Source organism: Sebastes fasciatus, chromosome 22, assembly GCF_043250625.1.
Source record: "Sebastes fasciatus isolate fSebFas1 chromosome 22, fSebFas1.pri, whole genome shotgun sequence".
NCBI lineage: Eukaryota > Metazoa > Chordata > Actinopteri > Perciformes > Sebastidae > Sebastes > Sebastes fasciatus.
The window spans coordinates 22376862-22398532 of NC_133816.1; the positions used below are offsets into that span (position 1 = coordinate 22376862).

The 21671-nt window shown below is 40.0% G+C and overlaps 1 protein-coding gene across 1 annotated transcript in view; it reads right to left on the bottom strand.

Annotated features, from left to right (window-relative positions):
* Positions 1 to 7833: 7833 nt before the first annotated feature.
* The window catches only part of trpc5a (transient receptor potential cation channel, subfamily C, member 5a), a 122381-nt gene continuing 108543 nt past the window's right edge, over positions 7834 to 21671 (bottom strand). The window contains exons 16-18 of the mRNA XM_074623459.1: positions 18478 to 18519; positions 15234 to 15323; positions 7834 to 13081 (exon numbers count right to left, since the gene is read on the bottom strand). Of these exons, the coding sequence (XP_074479560.1) occupies positions 12059 to 13081; positions 15234 to 15323; positions 18478 to 18519 (1155 nt within the window). The 3' untranslated portion in view covers positions 7834 to 12058. The remainder of the gene's footprint in view (positions 13082 to 15233; positions 15324 to 18477; positions 18520 to 21671) is intronic.

Sequence of the window (21671 nt, forward strand, 5' to 3'; positions counted from 1 at the left end):
TATTATTATTATTATTATTAATAATAATAATGTTGCTATTATTATTGTTATTATTATTATTATTATTATTATTATTATTATTATTATTATGGGGTGGGAGGGGGACAGAAAAGTGACAGGGTTATGGATTATTTTCCTTTTTCTTATTTAAGTATCTGAATAAATGTTTTCTGTGTGTGTAGCGTGAACAGGGCTAAAACTTCATAAATCAGGTATTTGTAGTTTTTTTTCCCCATTTGTTTTTTCCTGTTACAAACTTAATAGATTCCACTTCTCAGCATTATGTATTTGCTCATTTGCACGGTGGTTATTTGTTATATATTACACGTCTTAATGCAAATATTTGAACATATTTCTTATATTCTCATTCTCTAATTTTTATTTTTGTACTTACTTATATTTCTTTACATATAATGTGTTTATATTGTAGCATTATGTACATAATTTACATGTTACATACTCATACTTTACTCTTTACTCATAATTTATTTAAATTCTTTTTACATTTATTTTTGTTTATACAAGAGCTGATTCTGTATACAGTACAATAGAACAGGAAACTAGTGGTGCCTTTGCAGAGTTGCATACTTTATTCATACATCAGGGCCAGAACACATGAATTAACACCAATAGATTCAGCCAAAAAGGGTGATTTTCATCTGTAGTCCCTGGACAGTATAGACCAGAAGGTGCACAAGCTCTTTGCTAATGAGTAGCTCCTCTTGTTTATAGACCATCTTTGGCTTCCAGTAGTTTTGTAGTTTTCAGCCTCCTCCAGCAGAGGGGGTCATGCACACACCTGCAGCACAGGAAGTTATCACTAGTTATGTAATATTGAGTTGAACACAAACCCTGAGTGTGTGCATGATTGTGCATGTGTGCTGCCCTGTCAGCATGACAGTTAGATATATGTCAAGGTCTGCTCGTTGCCAACGGTTACACATGTGCTGCCATTTGATTGGTTTGGGGGTCACTGGACATGGTTATTTAGCTAATAGTCTTAAACCAGCTGCACGCCACATGCAAATAGGTGTGAGTGAGTGAGTGAGTGTGAAAAAACAGATAGTGTGAAAAAAAAAATACAAGAGTTGTTACGTTAAACAATGACATTAATCTTTAATATTTCATAATGAGTCACCGACACACTGAATGCAATGAAAATATCCCGTCAATCCATCCCTGAAAAGAACATAACAACACATGAATAGTAATTACTGAAGTAACTGATCAAGTGTTTAATCTATGTTGGACTTCAAGTAACCATAGCAACACATGCTTTCAGTCATCTCGATACCTTAAACGAGGGTTTATTTTATCATGGATGGTGATTTTCTGTATTTTAGTTTTTTTGTTTTTGACCACAATATAAACACAATTCTTTTATCTAGAACTTGATCCTGAATTATCTCACACTAATAGAAGATTTAGACCCGACCTAAACAATAATGATTTCAATTACGTAATCCGTCTGATTTCCCTATCAACCAACAATCATCCCTCGATGATGGGGTTACCTGGGGTGACGATTACCTTCCTGCTTACTTAAAGGTGCAGTGTGTAGGATTTGGCGGCATCTGGCGGTGAGGTCCCGTGTACCAAGCATGTAGGAGAACTACAATGGCCGATACATATATATATATTTATATATACATTTGCATAAAACAAGCATATTTGCCCACTCCCATGTTGATAACAGTATTAAATACTTGACAAATGTATGTGCATGTATATATGTATGTATGTGTATATATATTTTCTTTTTTATTCTCAGTTATCTACTTATTTTTCTCTCTTATTCTCTTGTTTTGTTTGTACCACTGGGTGTATAAAATACAAAAAAAGGTAAAGAATTGTAGTTTTTAAAACAGAATCCTAAATATGAAATCGAAAAGAAGTTAAATATATATTTTAAAATGAAAAGAGCTGTACAATGTTTAAAACAAAGACAAAGTCAACGTATCCTCATACAGCGGTTCGTATGATATCTTACGAAAAGTTATTCCTAATTTTTTCTTATGAATGTCAAGCAACACGTGTCAATTTCTGCACGTTACATGCATACAGTCTTTTCAAAATAAACTTCCTTTTTCACCGTGGTTTGGTTTAAAATAACTACAAAAGTGACGTAACTTAAGTACAGAAGTTACGTGACAAACTTCTGGTTTCACACAGGATATGAACACCGATCTCCTGGGTGATAGTCCGGTGTATTTTGAACCACCTATCCATCCCGACGTCCTCCCTACACGGCATTTGTCGCTCTTTACACTTCCTTGTTCATAATTACGTGGAATACATACAAATTGATTTAGTGGGATATATACGGACTACAGTGCATTACCTTTCGTAGGTATAGCTACGAATGGTGTATGAACAGCCAGTGCACATGCATCATATATTATATTGTGATATTGTGTGTTTGAATGTGTTTGACTGCATCTATGTGTGTGTGTGTGTGTGTGTGTGTGTGTGTGTGTGTGTGTGTGAGAGTGTGTGAGGGAATAAAGCGATGTGTTTCACAGTAAGATAAGAGCGTTTCTCAGTAGTTCAATAATAGTCCAGTTTTTCTGAGAGGTGCTTCAGTTTCCTGCCAAAAGGACAGCCAGCTTCTCATTCCACAGCACACACTCACAGATCGCTGTGTGTCTCATAGCAGAACTTGACACTGAGTTGGTGGAGGGGAGGTTGATGTAGAGAGAGAGAGAACGAGTGAGAGAAAGAGATGAAAGCTGGTTTTTATTCAGCAGTGCAGCCCACACAACGGGCAAGCGAGGGCTTTGTTAAAAAAAAAAAAAAAACCTCATCTCTCTCTCTCTCCGTTGCTCTCCTTTTCAGCTGTTCCTTGAATAAAATAATAATACATTCAGATTGTATAGCAGGTTGTTGAAAGGCTCTCTCTCGCAACACATACGGTATAAAAAGAGGCAGTTTTTAACAGTTTAAACCGATAAGCATGTACACAAACAGTGAAATGAAACAGTGACATCGACCTGATCACTAAAAGCATCCAGGACAAGAGAGAGAATAGAGGGAGCTGTGATTAGAGGCTTTGTATTCAAACAAAACATGTTTTCGTTAAAAACATGCATTGAAAATCTGAATACTTCTCTTCTCTGATTACAAATGCCTCAAAAAAAAGTCTACAACATAATTTTACTGAACATTTTCTTACATTTATATCAAATGTTACATGGTTTTTGTTCAACTTTAGTGCAAATTTTAACATAATTTCCAGAAAATCTGCAAAAAAGAAAATGCAAAATAATGTTAAATGTATATTAGGAGTTGGTACACGGTAGATAAACAGTAGGTGGCACTAATTCTTGAGTCTAATGTCATTAAACCATTGCATAAGAAGAGGGCCAGTCCATTCTCATTCCCAGGGCGTTAAACACCGATGCTTTGTCACGGCCATCGGTGTTCGATAACGCCGCAACACAGCATCCTTTAGCCCCGGTATGAAATGCACCGAGCGTTCCATTAACTACAATGTAAACCCATCCGTGGCAACAGTAAACGTTCTGAGAAAGTGCGCCAGGAGTGTGGTGACATAGTTTAAAGAGCAAAAGAGACAAACACCGGGTGGGTAAGAGGGGAGGTGGATGGGCCCAAGGGTAACTATAGTGGTTTTGATGCCAAAAATAAAGTGACGACAACGCCAAGGGGTGTGATGCCAACGCCAAGGAGCGTGATGCCAACGCCAAGGGGCGTGATGCCAACGCCAAGGGGCGTGATGCCAACGCCAAGGGGCGTGATGCCAACGCCAAGGGGTGTGATGCCAACGCCAAGGAGCAAGACGCCAACGCTAAGTACTTTTCCGTACTTATGTTATGTTGTTTATGTACATTTTTTACTTAGTTTTAGATTTATTTTAAGCCCAACCATGACGTTTTTCTTAACCCTAACTAAGTGGTTTTGTTGCCTAAACACAACCGTGAATGGTTAACGGTAACGACGTGGTGTTAAATGACACGCAAAAAGCCTAAAATGCGTTGTCATGACAAGCAGAATGTCTTTAAAATGTGCTATTTATACGCCTTCCCATGAGATCAGGTTGGGGTCGAGTCCAAACAATAACAACCAGCCCTGGACTATTAGTCCCAGTTGACATAATTTTGGCCATAACATTAATAAAATAGACAAAATCATATAAATAAATAAAAATCTGTTTCACATCACAGTACATCCACTAAGAACTCCCACTGCTTACATAAGTAAAATCCACTGCAGCTGACCTGATTTACATGGATCTAGATTCTAGACTGTATCCTGCATTAGAAACCACATCCTCACAGTTTTGTGGCGAGCAGGTTTCTTACAACTCGCTGCACTCGCTCTGTCGGAGGAGACAGTCGGGCTTCTCACAGTGAGTCCTCGTCTCAAAAACGTGTCTAAAAATAACCCGAGCTGCAGAGCTGGAGCAGACGAAGCAAGCGTTCCTGTTAAAAGTGACTTCTGTCAACGCCAATTTAAATTTATTGCTTCTCTTTGTGGACTCGGAGCAGGTTTTTGGGATTCTTTTCAATTATGGAGGCTGCAGGTGAACACGACTTAATTTTAAAAACAGTTTCTGATTAGCTCAATGTCTCCTCTCTAATAGGAAAATATCACTTTATATTAATTGTATACAAAGTGTCTGTATCAGTTAAAAAACAGGGTCTATGTACCTGAACTCACCATGACTTCTACCCAAACTCTTAATCATCCTCTCGCTGTCAAGTGCAGCAGCAAATAACTTTTGACGTAAACCGCAGGAGAAATAAAAAGAGACATTCATACTTGTCAATGCCATGAAGGCAATTTCACTTTCAATTTCAAACTTGAGTGTAGACATGAGACAAGTTGTTCACAGCTGCTACAAACCTCTTTTTATAGAAACAAATATCTGAAATCAGTGGTTTTTAAAGCTCAATTTGACCCTGAAATAATGTGAAACCTGATGAGTTTCAACACAAAAGAAAAAAACAGCAGACTAAAGTCCGCATGAGTATGCATTTTAGCTTTTTTTGTGTGTCATTTGGACGCCCGTGATTTGGATAAAATAGTCTAGACCTCAACTTTATGCAAATGAGGATCGGCCAACGTGACGTCCCATCTCTTGAATCGAGCCGCCACGCAAAAGGACGGAGACTGTGGACATGTACCATAACACAACTACAGCAAACACGTCACAAACATCAATAAAAAACATGTGACAAATGTAACGTAAAAAATGTCACTTACAAAACAAAACACAGGTCAAAAACGGTCTCGAACACTGATCTCCTGGTTAAAAGTCCTTTGTTTGTTGGACCCATCCACCATAAGTGGTCTTTCTCACTTTTTATACTACGTCACTAACTCTTACCGTAGCATTTATACATGGATGCATTTACATTGCAGTCAGTACAGGATACATGGCGTACAAATGACACTCGGAAATCAAGAAAGGCGTACTTATTGCACGCTAAACACATAATGCGCATTATCGTGGCATTTATACGCTTTTTCCTGGCTGTCAACGGGCTGCCAGATCAGAGGAGACAAGAAGGGATGGGAGTCAAATAAACAGTCAGACGACAGCCCAGTTTTCTAAGGATGCCTTTATTAAAGAGTCAACAACGTGCGCTAGCCGTCCGCTTCTAGAAAAATAACACAGTCATACATTCATCCATGTGGAAATCTAGAAAGAAAACAAATAAAAACAAGGACAGGTTTTTTATTTTTAAAGCTCAAAATCCCTTTAGAAGGTGAGAGGGGAACCTGAATGATGCCGTATATATGTGTACTGTATATATATATATGTGTGTGTATGTGTTTGTCACTGTGTGTGATGAGTAGCCATGGCAAAGTATTTCGGCCCTTCTGTACAAAATTAAACCTCCGACATTATTTCTGTTTCTGTCTTACAAATGAAAATTCAATTCACGTATTATAGTTGCATTTCAATGTACAGAACATTTGTGTTGTTCATGTTTGTATCTCTGCAGGTGATCTGTTACATCATGGGATGCAACAACCCTCCCTCCCCTCCCTCCCCTCACACACACACACTGTCCTCGGTTGCCTTGGAGCCACACAGGACTATAAGCGCTCTGTGTGTGTGTGCGATTCACATTACAGAGATCACACAGGGTTATTAAAGTGGACTGGAGGCTGCAGCCGCCTCAAACTATTTACAGTCAAACCCGCAGCTGGTCAATGGTCGTGTGTGTGTGTGTGTGTGAATAATGTATGAGATGTTGCTATCTATCTGCTATTAAAGTGTTTACTCTATGTGTGCGTGTGTTGTCCCATCTGTCCCTTTAGAAGACACATCTACTTCAATAACGCTCAATTTGTTTCTCTATTGCATAGTTCCTCTTTATGCCGCACACACACACACACACATACACACCCTTGTACTTATATCTTTGTGAGGACACTCACTGATATAATGTATTCCCTAGCCCTTACCCTAACCTCAACCATCACAACTAAATGCCTGTCCCTGTCCCCGACCCTTACCCTTACCTGAACCTAATTCTAACCTGAACAAAAGAACGTATACTGATAAGAAGTGAAAGTCAATGTTCGTTCCATTGCAACATCAGCGCCCAGCAGCAGAGCTACGTCTCCGCCATTTTGGACTGAAAGCAACAACCGGATGGCAGTAAAACACCCGCCTACAAAGTGCCGTACAAAAGTAAAACTAAATTATTTTTATTCTATTGTCAGAATTTGAATGTCTCTACTGAAATGGCCTGTGTTGAACAATAAAAAATATTATCAATGTGCATACTATTATAACTATTTACTTACTTATTTAGAGTACTTACTTACTTTGAGGCGCATAAAGTGAGCGATGGACATAAATGGAAGTTAGAAAAATCCAGCACACAGACTGTGAGAGCAATCTCAGACATTTTCATGCCAACGACTTCCAAAATCTATGTCCAATAGACCACAGACCATGGATGTATAAGAGGTTGTGCCCTATATGTTAGTAAATAACCTACAACTCAATTAAATTCAGTTTTTGTCATGCTACTAGCACTACTAGCTACTGGCCGATAGCCGGTTGTTTGGAAACAGAGACGTCAATACATCCACCACGGTACAGGCTTTACAGCATACAGCCCATGGATGTATTAGAAGATAATAAAAGTGATGATTTATAGCCAATATATCCATTGTTACAGCCGCATACAGCTAGCAGGAAGCTGGCAGAAGCGGATATGTCATATGAGCGCGCATAGCTGTGCAGTCCCGTGGGTCTGATGCACGTTCATTATGCCGAGGAATAATGGTTTAAATCAGGGCTATTTAAGTGTTTGTACTGGGAAGTTGATTTACCTAAAAAACAAAATTATCCTCTAATTTATAGACGTCTCTTTATACATTCATGGCCACAGACTCATTGGCGTTTACAGTCCAAAATGGCGCCATCTGGTGGCTATTGTAAAAAAAAAAAAGCACTGGTGTTTCACCTTTTTACTTCTTTACTCTTTGCCTGAACCTAAAAAACAAGTCTGAACCCTTTGAAGGTTGAAGTGAGGACTGGCCAAAACGTCCTCACTCTGAAGGTCTAAAACCTTGGTCCCCACAAAGATAGCTGTACAAACACACACACACACACACACACACACACACACATATACTGTATTGTTTACAAGTCGTATCTAATTAAGTACATATTATCAATCAGAATTGAAGTATGGATTCTGGCTGGACCAATAATCCCTGATTAAAACGACCCACAGAGGGATCAGACTGGCGTTATCGATATCGATCAATCAGAGTGATTGATTATCAGTCCCATCTGTGTTGCCTAATGGCATGTGTGGCCCTCCAAGTCCCATGTTACTATGTGTGTAATAGGCGGTTACCCATAAGCCGTGGTGACATCTATCCTTTCAATAGATCAATACTCCTCCGTCTGCATCCCTGAGTTCATTTCCTCTTATTTCAAAATAAAACTCTTTGCTCGTCGTTTTTTTTTAATCTCATCCCTGCGGTCGTCATGGCAATTGATGAGCTGTGATTGATTATCAAAACCCCATCTCTGGCTCGGTGCATGCGTTGCACTGCGCGGCACTGATTATGGGGTGGTGACATGCAGGCTGGTTGCCGTGGTAACCGAGAGATTTTTTTTTTGCCCTCCCTCATCTCGCCTGCTCTCTGGTTTATCTGCAGTCTCCATGTGTGTTGTTGAGTTGAAGTGGATATGAGATGCACTGAGGAATAGCAGCATTGTTTCCAGTTTAACACATGTTATAGTTTCATTTGATTGAGCCACGTGAACGCTAAACTGCTCTAAAATAATAATATAGTAACAATAATATAAATACTAGTGAAATTATGAGGTTTTTACATCATCTTTGCTTCACTTTCTGTTAAAAAAAATCTTATTTTATCGATCAGAAGTTGCACCAAAGTTGTCTTTAAAACATTGTGCAGGGCTGCTGCAGCAGGACGGGTCACCTTTACTGTTAAATTAAACACTGTGTTGTGACTGTGACACAATAATTCCCCTGACACAGCAGCCTACTCCTCCTGTGGCTCCGACCTTTGTTGTCCTGCACATTAGTTATTTAATCGCTTTGTTAGTCACTAACTTTGTCTGTCTGCTGTTTGGCGCTGGGCAGGTATACAGGTAGTGGAGCTACAGCGATTGTGTTTTTTAGAGCTTTTTTTCCGATGAAGACAAACAAGGTCGATGAGGACGGAGAATTGCAGGTCAAAACAAAGAGCTAAAAGAGGCTAAACAGGAGGAGGATAGTCATTTGATCCACAGTTAAAGCCCATGGAATAAATATAAAGTTATATTGCACAGTTATATCAGAACTGGAGAGTATTTCTTCATTGAAAGAAGAAGCAAAGAACGACGGAAAAGATGTTTTCGCTCTTCTCCCGACTGGCGTCGGCAAGAGTTTGATTGACAGATGGTTCATCCAATCACCTGCCAAGCACCTTTTTTAAAGTGCCTACCCTTTTCCAAACTAACTAAAGGTCATTTTATGCTTTTGAAAACACAGATGTCTGTCAGTGTTGTTGGTGCCACGTAAAAATGGATTGTCTTTAAGAGACGGGTGTCATCACCAACCACTTAGCTGCACCCAACACTGCCAGCGCCAGGATGCCCGGCAGCGTCTGAGGCTTCCTGGCTCTGTACGTGACATTATGATTACAGGATGCTGAGCGGGGTAATCGGGTCTCCATGGTTACACCGTGACATTTTTGGGATGTTGTTGATTCATCGATAAGGGTTGAGGCTTTCTGCCACCGCCACCGCTGCTGCCAAGACAGCTGGTGGTGAGGTCACAGCGTCTGCCAGAGGCGTGTGTGTGTGTGTGTGTAGAGAGAGTCTGGTGAAGGTTAGGAAAAGAAAGAGAGGTAGAAAATGGGTAAAACAATCAAGAGAAAGGATGTAACATAAGAAGACAGCTGATGTCATCCTGTTGAAGAGGGAGGGCTCTGGAGAAATCTCATGAAGGGCAAAACATTTAGCCAGGAGCTACTCATCACACCAGCTGATTTTTGAAGTGTGTGTTTGTATATATATATGTGTGTGTGTGTGTGCGTGTGTGTTGCAGGTAACTGTGGTTTTATTTTGATCAAACATGCATAATTTCTCTACTTCGCCTCTGACAGTCGTATATTAACCAGAGTAAAATTCAACAGCCTCTGCTCATGCCAACTTTTTGAAATCGCCGCGCTGAACGACTTCAAGAGGAACAAAAATAAATAATAATCATGATGAAATTCTGGTGAAATTTCCCTTTAAAATAGATTTCCCAGATAGAAAGGCAAACTCTACTCTCTCCGTCTCTTACTCATTCAGTCCTTCTTCTTTATCTCCCTTACCTCCCACTATTCCGTCCTCTCTTTCTCCCCTCCATCCATCCATCCATCCATCCATCCATCCATCCATCCATCATCCCTCCTCCTCACAATAAATATCACCGTGTATTTTTATTCATCAGGTTAAAGTGTACTTATTAAGGAAGAGCTGAACGAGAAGCCAGGATATCGTAGGCAACTCAAATAGAAGCAAAAGACAGTCTTTAGAAACCAGAATAGTCCTCATTACTAATATTAGAAGTCACTTATTATTATTATTATACTTATTATTATTACTAGTATAACTGTTATTAGGATAAAATAAAGTTCCTTGGCCCTTGTTGATGCAGAGAGAGAGGGTGCAGGCTGTCGACTGCAGAGCAATGGTTCCACGTCGTTCCCTTTCATCCCAGCGATCCGGTTGAATCCATGAAATTCCAGCGTTAAAGGGGAGGTTATTCCATTTGTCCCGTTTTGGCAATTTGTAGTTAGTCACATTTTATTTGGAAGTGGGACTCGGTTGAGGGTAGTTCCATTCAGATTCCAGTGGATGTAATTCCATTTTTATTCCGTTGCAAATTTGAAGTTTGTTTAAAGGGTGAGAAGAAATCGTGTGTTGAAAACCAAATGGGCGATATTTTAACGATATTTCCCTTCCGAAAAGTCACTTTGGCTATTTTGTAATTCCGTAATATTCATGCGTGTTTGAACCTCCAGGAGGAAAGACGAAAAATGTGTACTATCCCTTTAAATATCCTCCGTCGTTCTCTTGTGGCATGCGTGGAAACAGGCAGACGTTGATAAAGACAGTCTGGCGTGATTTTGTGATCAAAAAGGAGACATATATAGGCTATATATATAAAACTGTTGACAATTGAAATTCAATTATTACTCTTTGTGTTATGAACATTTAAGGATTTAATGAGCATAAAACATTCGAGACTAGAAAAGCTATTTCTATATGTGTGTGATGGTATCAGCATGTAAAATCTAAAGCGGGTAAGGCTCGGTGAAAAATTATAATTAGTTCTAAGTCCAGTTTTTACAGTAAATTAATGTTATTCATCTCACGCTTACCTCGCTAGCTAGTTAGCTCACTGATTTGCGGGTTAGCTCACTAGTGGGTTGCTTTGGAAGCTCCCTCACTCTCTAGCTACCCAGCCAACATGGGTTATGCTGGGGGTACCTGGGTACCAAGTGGGCATCTTATCTGGGGCCCACTTGGATCAACTAAGTTGGTCCCACATGGGCTCCCCACGTGGGCTACCCGCATGGGTCCTAGTTGGGTCACTACTGGGAAATTAGTGCATGGGGCCAACATGGAAATTGTGGACAAACCCACTTACAACCCTTATTTCAGGCCATGTAGTCCCCGTGTAGTTCCCACATAGAACTTAAACCTGGGGCCGAGACGGGTTTTGATTCATGTTGCCCAGATCGGGCCCATATAACACCCAGTGTACTCCTGCATGAAACCCACAAGGGCAATTGGCACGGGGCCATTATGGAACCCATGGACAATCCCATATAGGGCCCATTTTTCAGCCCATTTACTACCCACATGCAAATGTTGGCTGGGTAGTTAGCCCACTCACTAGCGAGGCACTTTGGTAGCTCCCTCACTCTTTGGCTAGTTAGCCCACTGACCAGCGAGTTGGCTTACAAGCGGGTTACTTTGGTAGCTTCCTCGCTCTCTAACTAGTTAGCCCACTCACTAGCAAGTTACTTTGGTAGCACCCTCACACTCTAACTAGTTAGCCCACTCAGTAGCGGGCTACTTTGGTAGTTTCCTTGCTCTCTTACTAGTTAGCCCACTCACTAACGGTTTCCTTTGGTAGCTCCCTCACTCTCTAGCTAGTTAGCCAGCTCAGTAGCGGGTTAGCTTGGTACCTCGCTCGCTATAGTGCTTGCTATCTAACTTGTATTTGGGCATTTCTTTTTGAATTGACTTTTTGAGTGGACGATGATGTGTCTGCAGCCATATTCCAGCCAGATGATGCCAAACTGTCTTTATGAACATCTGCCATTTCAGGATCCCGTCCGTCCTCGAAGGAGTTACCGTCACCGTCACCGAACCCGCTCCGCTCTTGTAAATGTAGCATTCTAGAATTCCACCGGAACCCGTCCTGCCGGGTTCTAGAACTGACTCCGTCGACGTCTCGCGTCCTCCGCCGCTCTCTCTCTGTCTCTCTCCCTCTGAATGTGTTCAGCCATTTTGCAAACAAACAAAGAAAAACAGTTTGGATGTCCCTCTCTCCTATAGCTGCGTGGTGACAGAGTCCTCTATGACCTCACAGCTGTCCTCTATGACATCGTCGCAGGGTCCCACCCACCCGCCAATCACCATCAGCCCTCCTCTTCCCCCTCCTCCATCCACGCCGCCCTCGCCCGCTCCTCCCACGCCTCCGCCCTGGAAAACGTCCTCGCTGGAGTCCAGGAGGCGCGAGCTGGACTCGGACATGTTGGAAGCACAGTGCAGGGATTGGCAGGGGCACGGGGGCGGGAGGGGAAGCGTCAGGAGCGAGTCCCGCCCGTTCGTTCTCCGCGGTGAGAACGAGGGGTTACTGATGTCGACTGAGCGGCCCACCTCATGCAGGTGAGTCTCGCTTCTGGTCACGTCACTGAGTCCGAAGTCGGCGTGGCTGTGGCTCCCCAGGGGGCGGAGCAACCCGTCGGAGATGGTGTATGAGGGCGGGGACTGGAGGGGGAGAGACATGGGTGGGGCTCTGCGTTTGGAGCGTGAGAAGAGGTACGACAGGCGCTTGAAAGAGTCCGCCTTTGATCCCGGAGTCGAGAGGCGCTGCAGGCGGGTCCTCGTGCGAGCGAATGATGAGGAGAACGTCGAGGAGAACGATGAAGACGGGGACGGTAGGCCGGTGATGGAGGACGGAGGGATGACGGTCGTCTTCAGCCCGTTGCTCTTTGGTTTCCCCTCCTCGTCCTCCTCCTCTTCCCCCCATCCAATGCCCTCCTCCAGCTCTTCCTCCTCACCCTCATCCCCTCCTTCTATCTCGGTCATCCCAGAAATGGAGCGCACCAAGGCGGACACTCCAAGCGTCGGTGACTGCCTCACTTCGTCCTCCAGCGGGGTCATGAAGGTCACGCCCTTTGACCTCTGGCCTCCACTGCCGTCGCCCGGATCGCTGTCATCCTCCGAGGCCATGGCGCCGTCGTCTCTCATTGTCTCGCTGGAGGAGGAGTAATGTCGACGAGGAGGACGCCGGTTGCCGAGGAGATCCAAGACCTCGTAGCGGAAACTTGAGATGTCCTGCTTCAACTCCTGGAAAGAAAGATAGAAAGAAAAACTGTTTTGAATTTCATGTAATTACTGGTGATTTTTAAAATTAGTAACAAAGATAAAAGATGAAGAGAGAGGCAGAGAAAGAAAAAGTCAATATTGGAGCAAAACAAAATTTTTTATCAAGAAGCTTTATATGGATTTTAAAATGTGACTTTCACGGGAAAAGAAGATAAACATAGAGAGAAAACAGAAGAGGGTGAGGAGGGGAAGTGGAAGAGATGAGATGAGATCGCTGACTGAATGAGAGAGGGGAGGTGAAACATCAATTTGTAGAGGCAGAGGGTGAAGAGGAGGGTAAGGACTCAGGAGGATGGTGATGAAGAGACGGAGATCGCGGTCAAGAGACAAGCAAAAGAGAGAAAGAGAGAGTGGATAGGAAGTAGTGACTGAAGAGAGAGGAGGGAAAAGACTCCAGTAAACTCTTTCTCACTTCAACTAAATAAGTTGCTTAATTCATTTAAGTCTTTAAGTCTTTACTGCCACGGCCATAAAAACAGACCAGTTTCAGTAGAAATCGGCAATGTAAAAATGTAATGTAACAATATAATGTTACAACACAATGTAACAATGTAATGTAACAATATAGCGTAACAATGTAATGTAATAATGTAGCGTAACGATGTAATTTTACAATGTAATGTAACAATGTAATGTTACAACACAATGTAACAATGTAATGTAACAATGTAACGTAACAATGTAATGTAACAATGTAATGTAAATCAAATCAAATCAAATCAATTTATTTTTGTAACAATGTAATGTAACAATGTAATGTTACAACACAATGTAACAATGTCATGTAACAATGTAACATAACAATGTAATGTAACAATGTAATGTTACAACACAATGTAACAATGCCATGTAACAATGTAACGTAACAATGTAATGTAACAATATAATGTAACAATGTAACGTAGCAACGCAATATAACAATGTAATGTAACAATGTAATGTTACAACACAATGTAACAATGTCATGTAACAATGTAACGTAACAATGTAATGTAACAATATAATGTAACAATGTAACGTAGCAACGCAATATAACAATGTAATGTAACAATGTAATGTAACAATGTAATGTAACAATTTAATGTAACAATATAATGTAACAATGTAATGTAACAACGCAATGTAACAATGTAACGTAACAATATAATGTAACAATGTAACGTAACAATGTAATGTAACAATCCTCTCGCGGATACTGTCCTGTGTGCTTGTATCACGTGCATGCAGGTTTTGAGACTAATTAATCTCTGTATTTATTCCGTCATCTTTTTCTTCTTCATAGGAAAACATGTCAGAAGATCATTTTAAACCAAATGTGCAGCGTGTTCAGTTCATTGCTCAGTGTTGAAACAATACTGGTTTCTATATTTTGATTCACTCACAAGTTGAATTCAGCCCGTAGCTTTAACACGTGGATTCTCTCCTCAGAGAATAAAACACTGTGATTTACATTTTAAACACACAAATAAACACTCTGCTTTTTTATGACTCTCTCACACACACACACACACACACACACACACACACACACACACACACACACACACACACACACACTAACACACACTCGGGTGTGAAAGTGTTTCAGCTCAATGTGCACCTGATGTTGTTTTTGCGTTGAAAAGCCCAAAGGAACTTTCCACTTCAAAGCCCCGGCTGGGCTCCAGAGGCATCATGGGAAACACACTCTGGAGCTAAAACAGCTCCGAATAATTTACAGCTCAGAAGATGTGAATCTCTCCTCAAGGATTATCGACTGTTGGTTATTGATCAGAGTAGGTATAGATTTGGGTCCGGAGATGACTTGGTAGTTATTAAGACCTTTTAATAAATCTTTGTGGCGATGAAGCAGAGCTTGGTATCAATAAAATCCTGCGTTGTTTACTGCAACATAAACACAAATAAAACGTGATATTTCTGCAACTTTGCTCCACGCTGATGTGATTTACTGCAGAACAATAGACAGATTTATGTTCTAATGTTTAAACTCTATTGTGTTTGATGCTCTCTTTTCTTTTGTTATCTTTGTGTTATGCTTTTATTTCCCCATAAGCCGTCGCCATGACAACAAGCTGCTCGTCCCGTGGTTTCCCCCCCTTTAAAGAGCACCCACCTTAAAGTTCTCCTCCGTCAGTCCCTCGTCCGTCTTGGCGCTGCGTATCATGGCCGCCACGTACCTCTTCACCAGGCTCCGGATCACTTCCTGTTGGAGACAGTTGCCATGGTTACTTCCTGTGTGGTCTTGGTATTCTCATTATTTGATCATATTTTTTTTTTTTCTCTCTCTTTTACTGTTAGAAAATGCTTTAATATACGATATTACGGTTCTAATTATAGGGGAAACGGAGACAGTGTTGTACACACTAAATAAATTAATTCCATCAATTTGTCTACATACAAACATATGACAACAAAAAACAATGCTAACATATAATTCAGGGAGGCATGCTGGGTTTGAAAACCTCCGATCTGCAGGAATAGAAGAAATATTTTATTCAAACTTAAAGAAAAATATTTGAAAATGTCTTGTCAAATCCAAAAATTAATATGCATAATAACCATTATTCTGGCTTAAATCACTTGTATATAGACGTTTTATTTTATTATTTTATTCTTATTATATTGTTGGTCATTGGTGCTTTTTATATATATATTTATTTACACCTATTTTTTTCACTATTTGTGTACATAACAATTGTCTACTCTTTACCGTTTTCTGTTTAGCTTTTTTGTCCTAACTGTTATTTCTATTTCTGTGTAGTACTTTTAGAGAGATGCATAAAACCGGAGTCAAATTCCTTGTATGTATGTATGTATTTGGCAAATAAAACTGATTTGGATTCTTAGCCAGAAGCCAAAGATCTTTAGTCTTTATCTTTATCACAGATGGAAACTGGTTCATTGAGGTTGGTAGATTCAAAAACATTCAGTTTCTCTTGTATTGAACACACTATATGAGGATTTAAGAGTGTACATTTTGTCCATAAAGTGGCTCGACAAAACACCCTGAAATATTCTGGTGTTCAGAAGATCAAAAATCTGTAAAGCTTGTTTATTTCTGGTGTGTTTAAATTAAACAAACTTTGTTTCAAAAGCCTTTTAAAAGAAGGCGACTCCGACTATTTAACTAGTATTTATTCAGATTTCTATCTTGAACGATCTGTATCTTTTAAGCACCTGCAAGTTGAACATAATTATATGACACATTAGTAAAAACATTCATTCATTCGTAAATTTTTTTTTCAATGCATTTGCATAAAGCAGCATTTTCGCCCACTCCCATGTTTATAAGAGTATTAATAACTTTTTTAAATATTTTTTTTTAATCACGATTAAATATTTAAATCAATTGACAAGCTCTAATGATAAAGTATAAAACTATTATATTTTCAACTTGCTCACTTTGCTGCTTCGTCACAGTAAATAGTTCAACCTAGCTGATGAATTTAAATGTTATTATCTCATTAAGAGATCAGCCAATGAGGCGAGTGACCCTCATTGATTTAAAGACCAAAGACAAATCTCACCAGCATTTGGTGCTCAGTGGGCGGTAATTCAAACCCTGACACACACACACACACACACACACACACACACACAAAACACACACACACACACACACACACACTGCATCCTCCCACAGTCAACACCTGTGAGTGCCAAACGGGACGGTCTGGCATGCTGTCACTCTCCGCCTCTGCCAGAAACACACCACTCACTCTGAGAGAGAGTGAAGGGCAGATTCCTACAACAATCCTTAAAAAACATGGACGCCTATCAAAGCAACAATCGGCGGCTGCCAAACACAAAGTACTGGCGTCGCCGCGTCCGCGGTCGCTGCCAGCGCCGAGGTGTCAAAATACACGAAGGTCCGTCTCGCTTGATTCGCTGCACTAATCCTTCACAAATATCCATCAAAAAGCTCGGACACCACAGGAAACAGACACACGGCTGCCAGAAACAATGAACGGAGTTAACTTATTTTAGAGGACACGTGAGGACATCACTGCAGCGAGGTGAGACGTTAAACCACTGGAGGTCAGAAACACAGGGCGGCTCTGTTAAAGGAACAGTTCTACATTTTAAGAAATTAGCTTATTGGCTTTTTAGCCGAAGGTTAAGATGAGAACATCAATACCACACTCATACTTTATATTTTGTTGGTTTAATTTGTACAACTGCTGTGGTTTTATGGGGAGTATTGAGGTTGCCTGGAAAAACAGAAAAAAGGGGTTAATATTCCAAGAAAAACTCAGAATTTCCAAGATTAAAGTCTTAAATTTACAAGAAAAAAGTTGTCATAAGTCATCAATTTAGCTGCCGTCTGAATTTTGTTGATGCTAAAGTAGGGCTGTTACGATAAGGACGACAATCGAAAGATCGAAGGTCCCGAAAGATACATATACAAGTTTTCTTTCATATTCTTACAGCGTTATTTTATGAACATAATGCTGACATCGGTATGCATTGTACTTTATCCTCATGTTAGACTTACACTTGTACGTTCTATTTTACTAACGGGTTATCAGTTAAATCCTACTGCTGTCCTATCTGACGGACGGCCTCTGAGTGTATGGAGGATGGAAACTGCCAAAATAAAAAATAAATAAATAAATATATTCATTCACTAAATATTGCAAAATTAATATAAAAAAATAGATATAGCCATTAATTAATTGTTAAAATGTGACATAAATTGATATTTCTGTATGAATTTGCTTCTTTATTTATTCATGTATTTATTTATTTACCTATCTATCTACTCTTATGTGGATCGGTGGCCCACGCCGGACCGCTGGGCGCTCTGCACCACACCGAGAGAACGGGCTCAGCGGCGTGTCCGCTGGTCAGGGTGCCGTTGTCGCTGCTGATATTGTAGGCTTACGAGGAAATTATCTTTTGATCACAACTTGTTCTCATATGTAGTTTATTTCTGTACGACTTTTTTTTGTTAAAATATTTTGTAATAAGCCATAGTTTGGACAACATACAATTGGTTTACAGATTCTGAAAGCTGAAGACCTCATATTTCCAAACCAGTTCAACATTCATTCATCTTATATGAATAGATGATTATGAAATAGCGATATTCTGTAACTACATCACAGGTTGTCCCCGGTAACGGAGGCTCTCGGGTTCAAGTCAGACATGAGAGAGGTGTCGATCCAAAAATGTCAAAGTATTTCTTTAAATTGGCGCAAACTGGAAAAGCAAAAGAAGACTGTAGACTTATAGTTGACGGATAGTTGCAGAGCACACACACACACACACACACACACACACACACACACACACACACACACACACAGTAAACACACAGATCACATATGAACATGAAGCCGTGACGGGTTCCTGACCTGGTAATGCTGGTTCTGTATCAGACTGTCAGCGTGGCGTTCCTGCAAACACAAAGACGGATCATGTTAAACATGTTTCTGCAGACGACCTGGCATCACATCCATGTTTAAAACACACAGTTCTTTTTTTAAAACACAGTGACGTCCTCCTTTGAATAATGAGCGTTAACCAGAAGAGAAGAGAGAGAACAGGTAACAGATTGCTTTTGGCTGACAGAGTGGCACTTTAACAGCCCGGATCCTCGACACTGGAGAGCTGAGTAATGAACTCCACTCAATCATTTCTTTACATCCACTAAAATAAAGATTTATAACTTTTTTGGAAGGAGAACTTCTGCTCTTCATTTAAATTTTTAAGCCGTTAGCTGAGAACGACTGAATCGTCTCAGAGACAGATGTGAGCAGTATGTAGAGGAGTATCTTCCTTTCCTTCTCCTCCTCAACGTTGGAGCCGATTGAATCCAGTGAGCTGAGAGCGTTCGGGTTATTTATAGAGAGCTGAAGCACCGAACCAGACCTGTAGAAGTCAACTGATGCTGCACACTTCTTATTAACGCTTCACAAAAGAAGACAATAAAGAGAGGAAATAAGAGACAACGTGATAAATAAGAAGACATTTTGTCAGCAAAAAGTAAATTAAATCAAATGTTTTATATTTAAATTAAATTAAATCTTTTAAAGAAGATTCTGAATATGTTTTGGATTCATAAGTGATTGTTATTCAGGACCTTCAGCTTCTTAAATGTGACGATGAGCGGCTTTTCCTCGTCTTAAACGACAGTAAACAAAACAAGATATTTGAAGTTTAATTGTGATGAGAGTTTCTCACTTTTATTCTGTGTTTTACAAACCAAACAATTAATCGATACATTTTTATTTTTTTCATTTAATTAATTAATTAATTAATTAATTTTACATTTATATCTTACTACCATGAATCATATCATTGTAGTTATTTTTACCCTTAATTTTAACTAATTAATTAAATTATATTTAAAATTATTTTATTTTATTTTTACATTTAGTTAATTAATTAATTAATTAATGTATTTATTTATTTATGGTTTCTATCTTACTACCATGAATTATATTATTGTAGTACTTATTGCCCTTAATTTTAACTAATTAATTACATTATTTTTAAAATGATTATTATTATTATTAATCGGGGTGGGAGGAAGGCTGGATCTGTCTCTGTGTGGGAGTGGGAAGCGATGTGTACTGTAATGTATGTGTATGTACATATTAAATGTTAAATGTAAGATATCATTTTTGGTATTGCTGCAGCGGTGTTATGTTTTGTTGTGTTTGTTATGCTATGTTTGAAAAAAAGGAATAAAAAGAATAAAAAAAAAATAAATGCATTTTTTTTTTTTAAATATCAGTTATCATAAATACCGGTATATTGCGACACCTCTACTTAATAGTACTAGTAGTATTTTTACACCGTGGTATTACTTAGTACTTTTATACTGAAGTAAAGGATGTGTTGTAAACCTGCAGTCATCCTCTCCACATCTTCCTCCATGCCTATCATCTTCTTCCACATCACACGCTGTTATTCAGCTACAACACACACACACACACACACACACACACACACACACACACACACACACACACACACACACCGTGTCTCTCTCCCTTGATCAGATCTCTGCAGTGCTGTGTGGCTCTGTGTGAACCTATGTGGGCTGGTCGGCTTATATAACTCAGTCGACTTCAGCTGAGGTGAACATGCCAGCTGCACTCACTGTGTGTGTGTGTGTGTGTGTGTGTGTGTGTGTGTGTGTGTGTGTGGTGTGTGTGTGTGTGTGTGTGTGTGTGTGTGTGTGTGTGTGTGTGTGTGTGTGTGTGTGAGTGTTATCACTGCTTGCTCACAGTCTCTCTCCAGATGACTGGCCTGTTAAATGTGTTTATCAGGACTTGTTTATCTGCTGATGTTCCTTCTGTGCTCACAGACGCACAGCTGATGTCGGCCCATGTGCTGTCTCATTGTATTTCTGGTAAGCCACATACTGTGTGTGTATATATATATATATATATATATATATATATATATATATATATAAATATATCATTTTATATATAAGTAACGCTCCAAACTTACGCTAAAATTTGGCGAGGCATGGCCATTTTCAAAGGGGTCCCTTGACCTCTGACCTCCAGATCAGTGAATGTAAATGGGTTCTATGGGTACCCACGAGTCTCCCTTTTACAGACATGCCCACTTTATGATAATCACATAAACATTTGTCAATACCTAAAGGCCTTTACATACCAGGGGCTTTTTTTCTGGTCAATTTTTCTTAAATTTTTCATGTCAATATATTTTAGTTTTTGTCATGAATACTTTCACAAAGAACGTGAAACTAACGCGGCGAAAAAGCGTAAATATTTTTCGGAATGAGGTTGATTTTTCGGAGCTTTCGCACCGTAACTAAAGGCATCATCCAATCACGTTGTGCGGAACAGTTTGAGTTGCGTCTATATTTATGAAACAACCACACGGAGGCTCCGTAGTCAGGAACCAAGACGGCAAACTTTATTACTTCCTTTCAACCTTGACAAAAGTGGCGCTGATCAGACCTTTCACAATAAAAGCCCTAGACATATAATATTTGTAGGAAAGTGTTTGTGTAGTTTATTCGTCACGCCCCCGGTGTGTAAAGGCCTTAAGAAGGAAATAAATGCTATCATGTTTTTAATCTTTTCTGAACTCTTTTTTTTGTTTGCAAAACAATCTCCCCACACGGTCCATTTAGTAGCAGATCTGGAGCTTTTGATCGTACTATACTACGACAGCAGGTGGAGCCCAGGTGTCACAGCGAAGAAAGCAAACAGCATCATTTAAGGCTGTTTTTGAAACTTAAAGCAGAATAAAACAGACTTACATCATCTGTTCACAGAATATGTAAACGAGACCTGATTAATAATGCGGTGCTAAGTGACAGTACGTGACACATTCTGGTCGGTATCGAGGTTCAGCCGTCGTCTTGATGAATCCTGTTGGTTTGTTTACAGTCTGTGTTCTCGTCTCGTGTTCCCGTTGGACTGAATAAAAGTGAGTTTTCCCTGCAGAGAGAGAGAGAGAGAGCGAGAGAGAGCACGTTCCTCCGACCCGTGCAGCTGCTTTAAAACGTACAGTATAAGCAGAGCTGCGTTTGCATGTGAAGCCTGTGAGTGAATCCTCC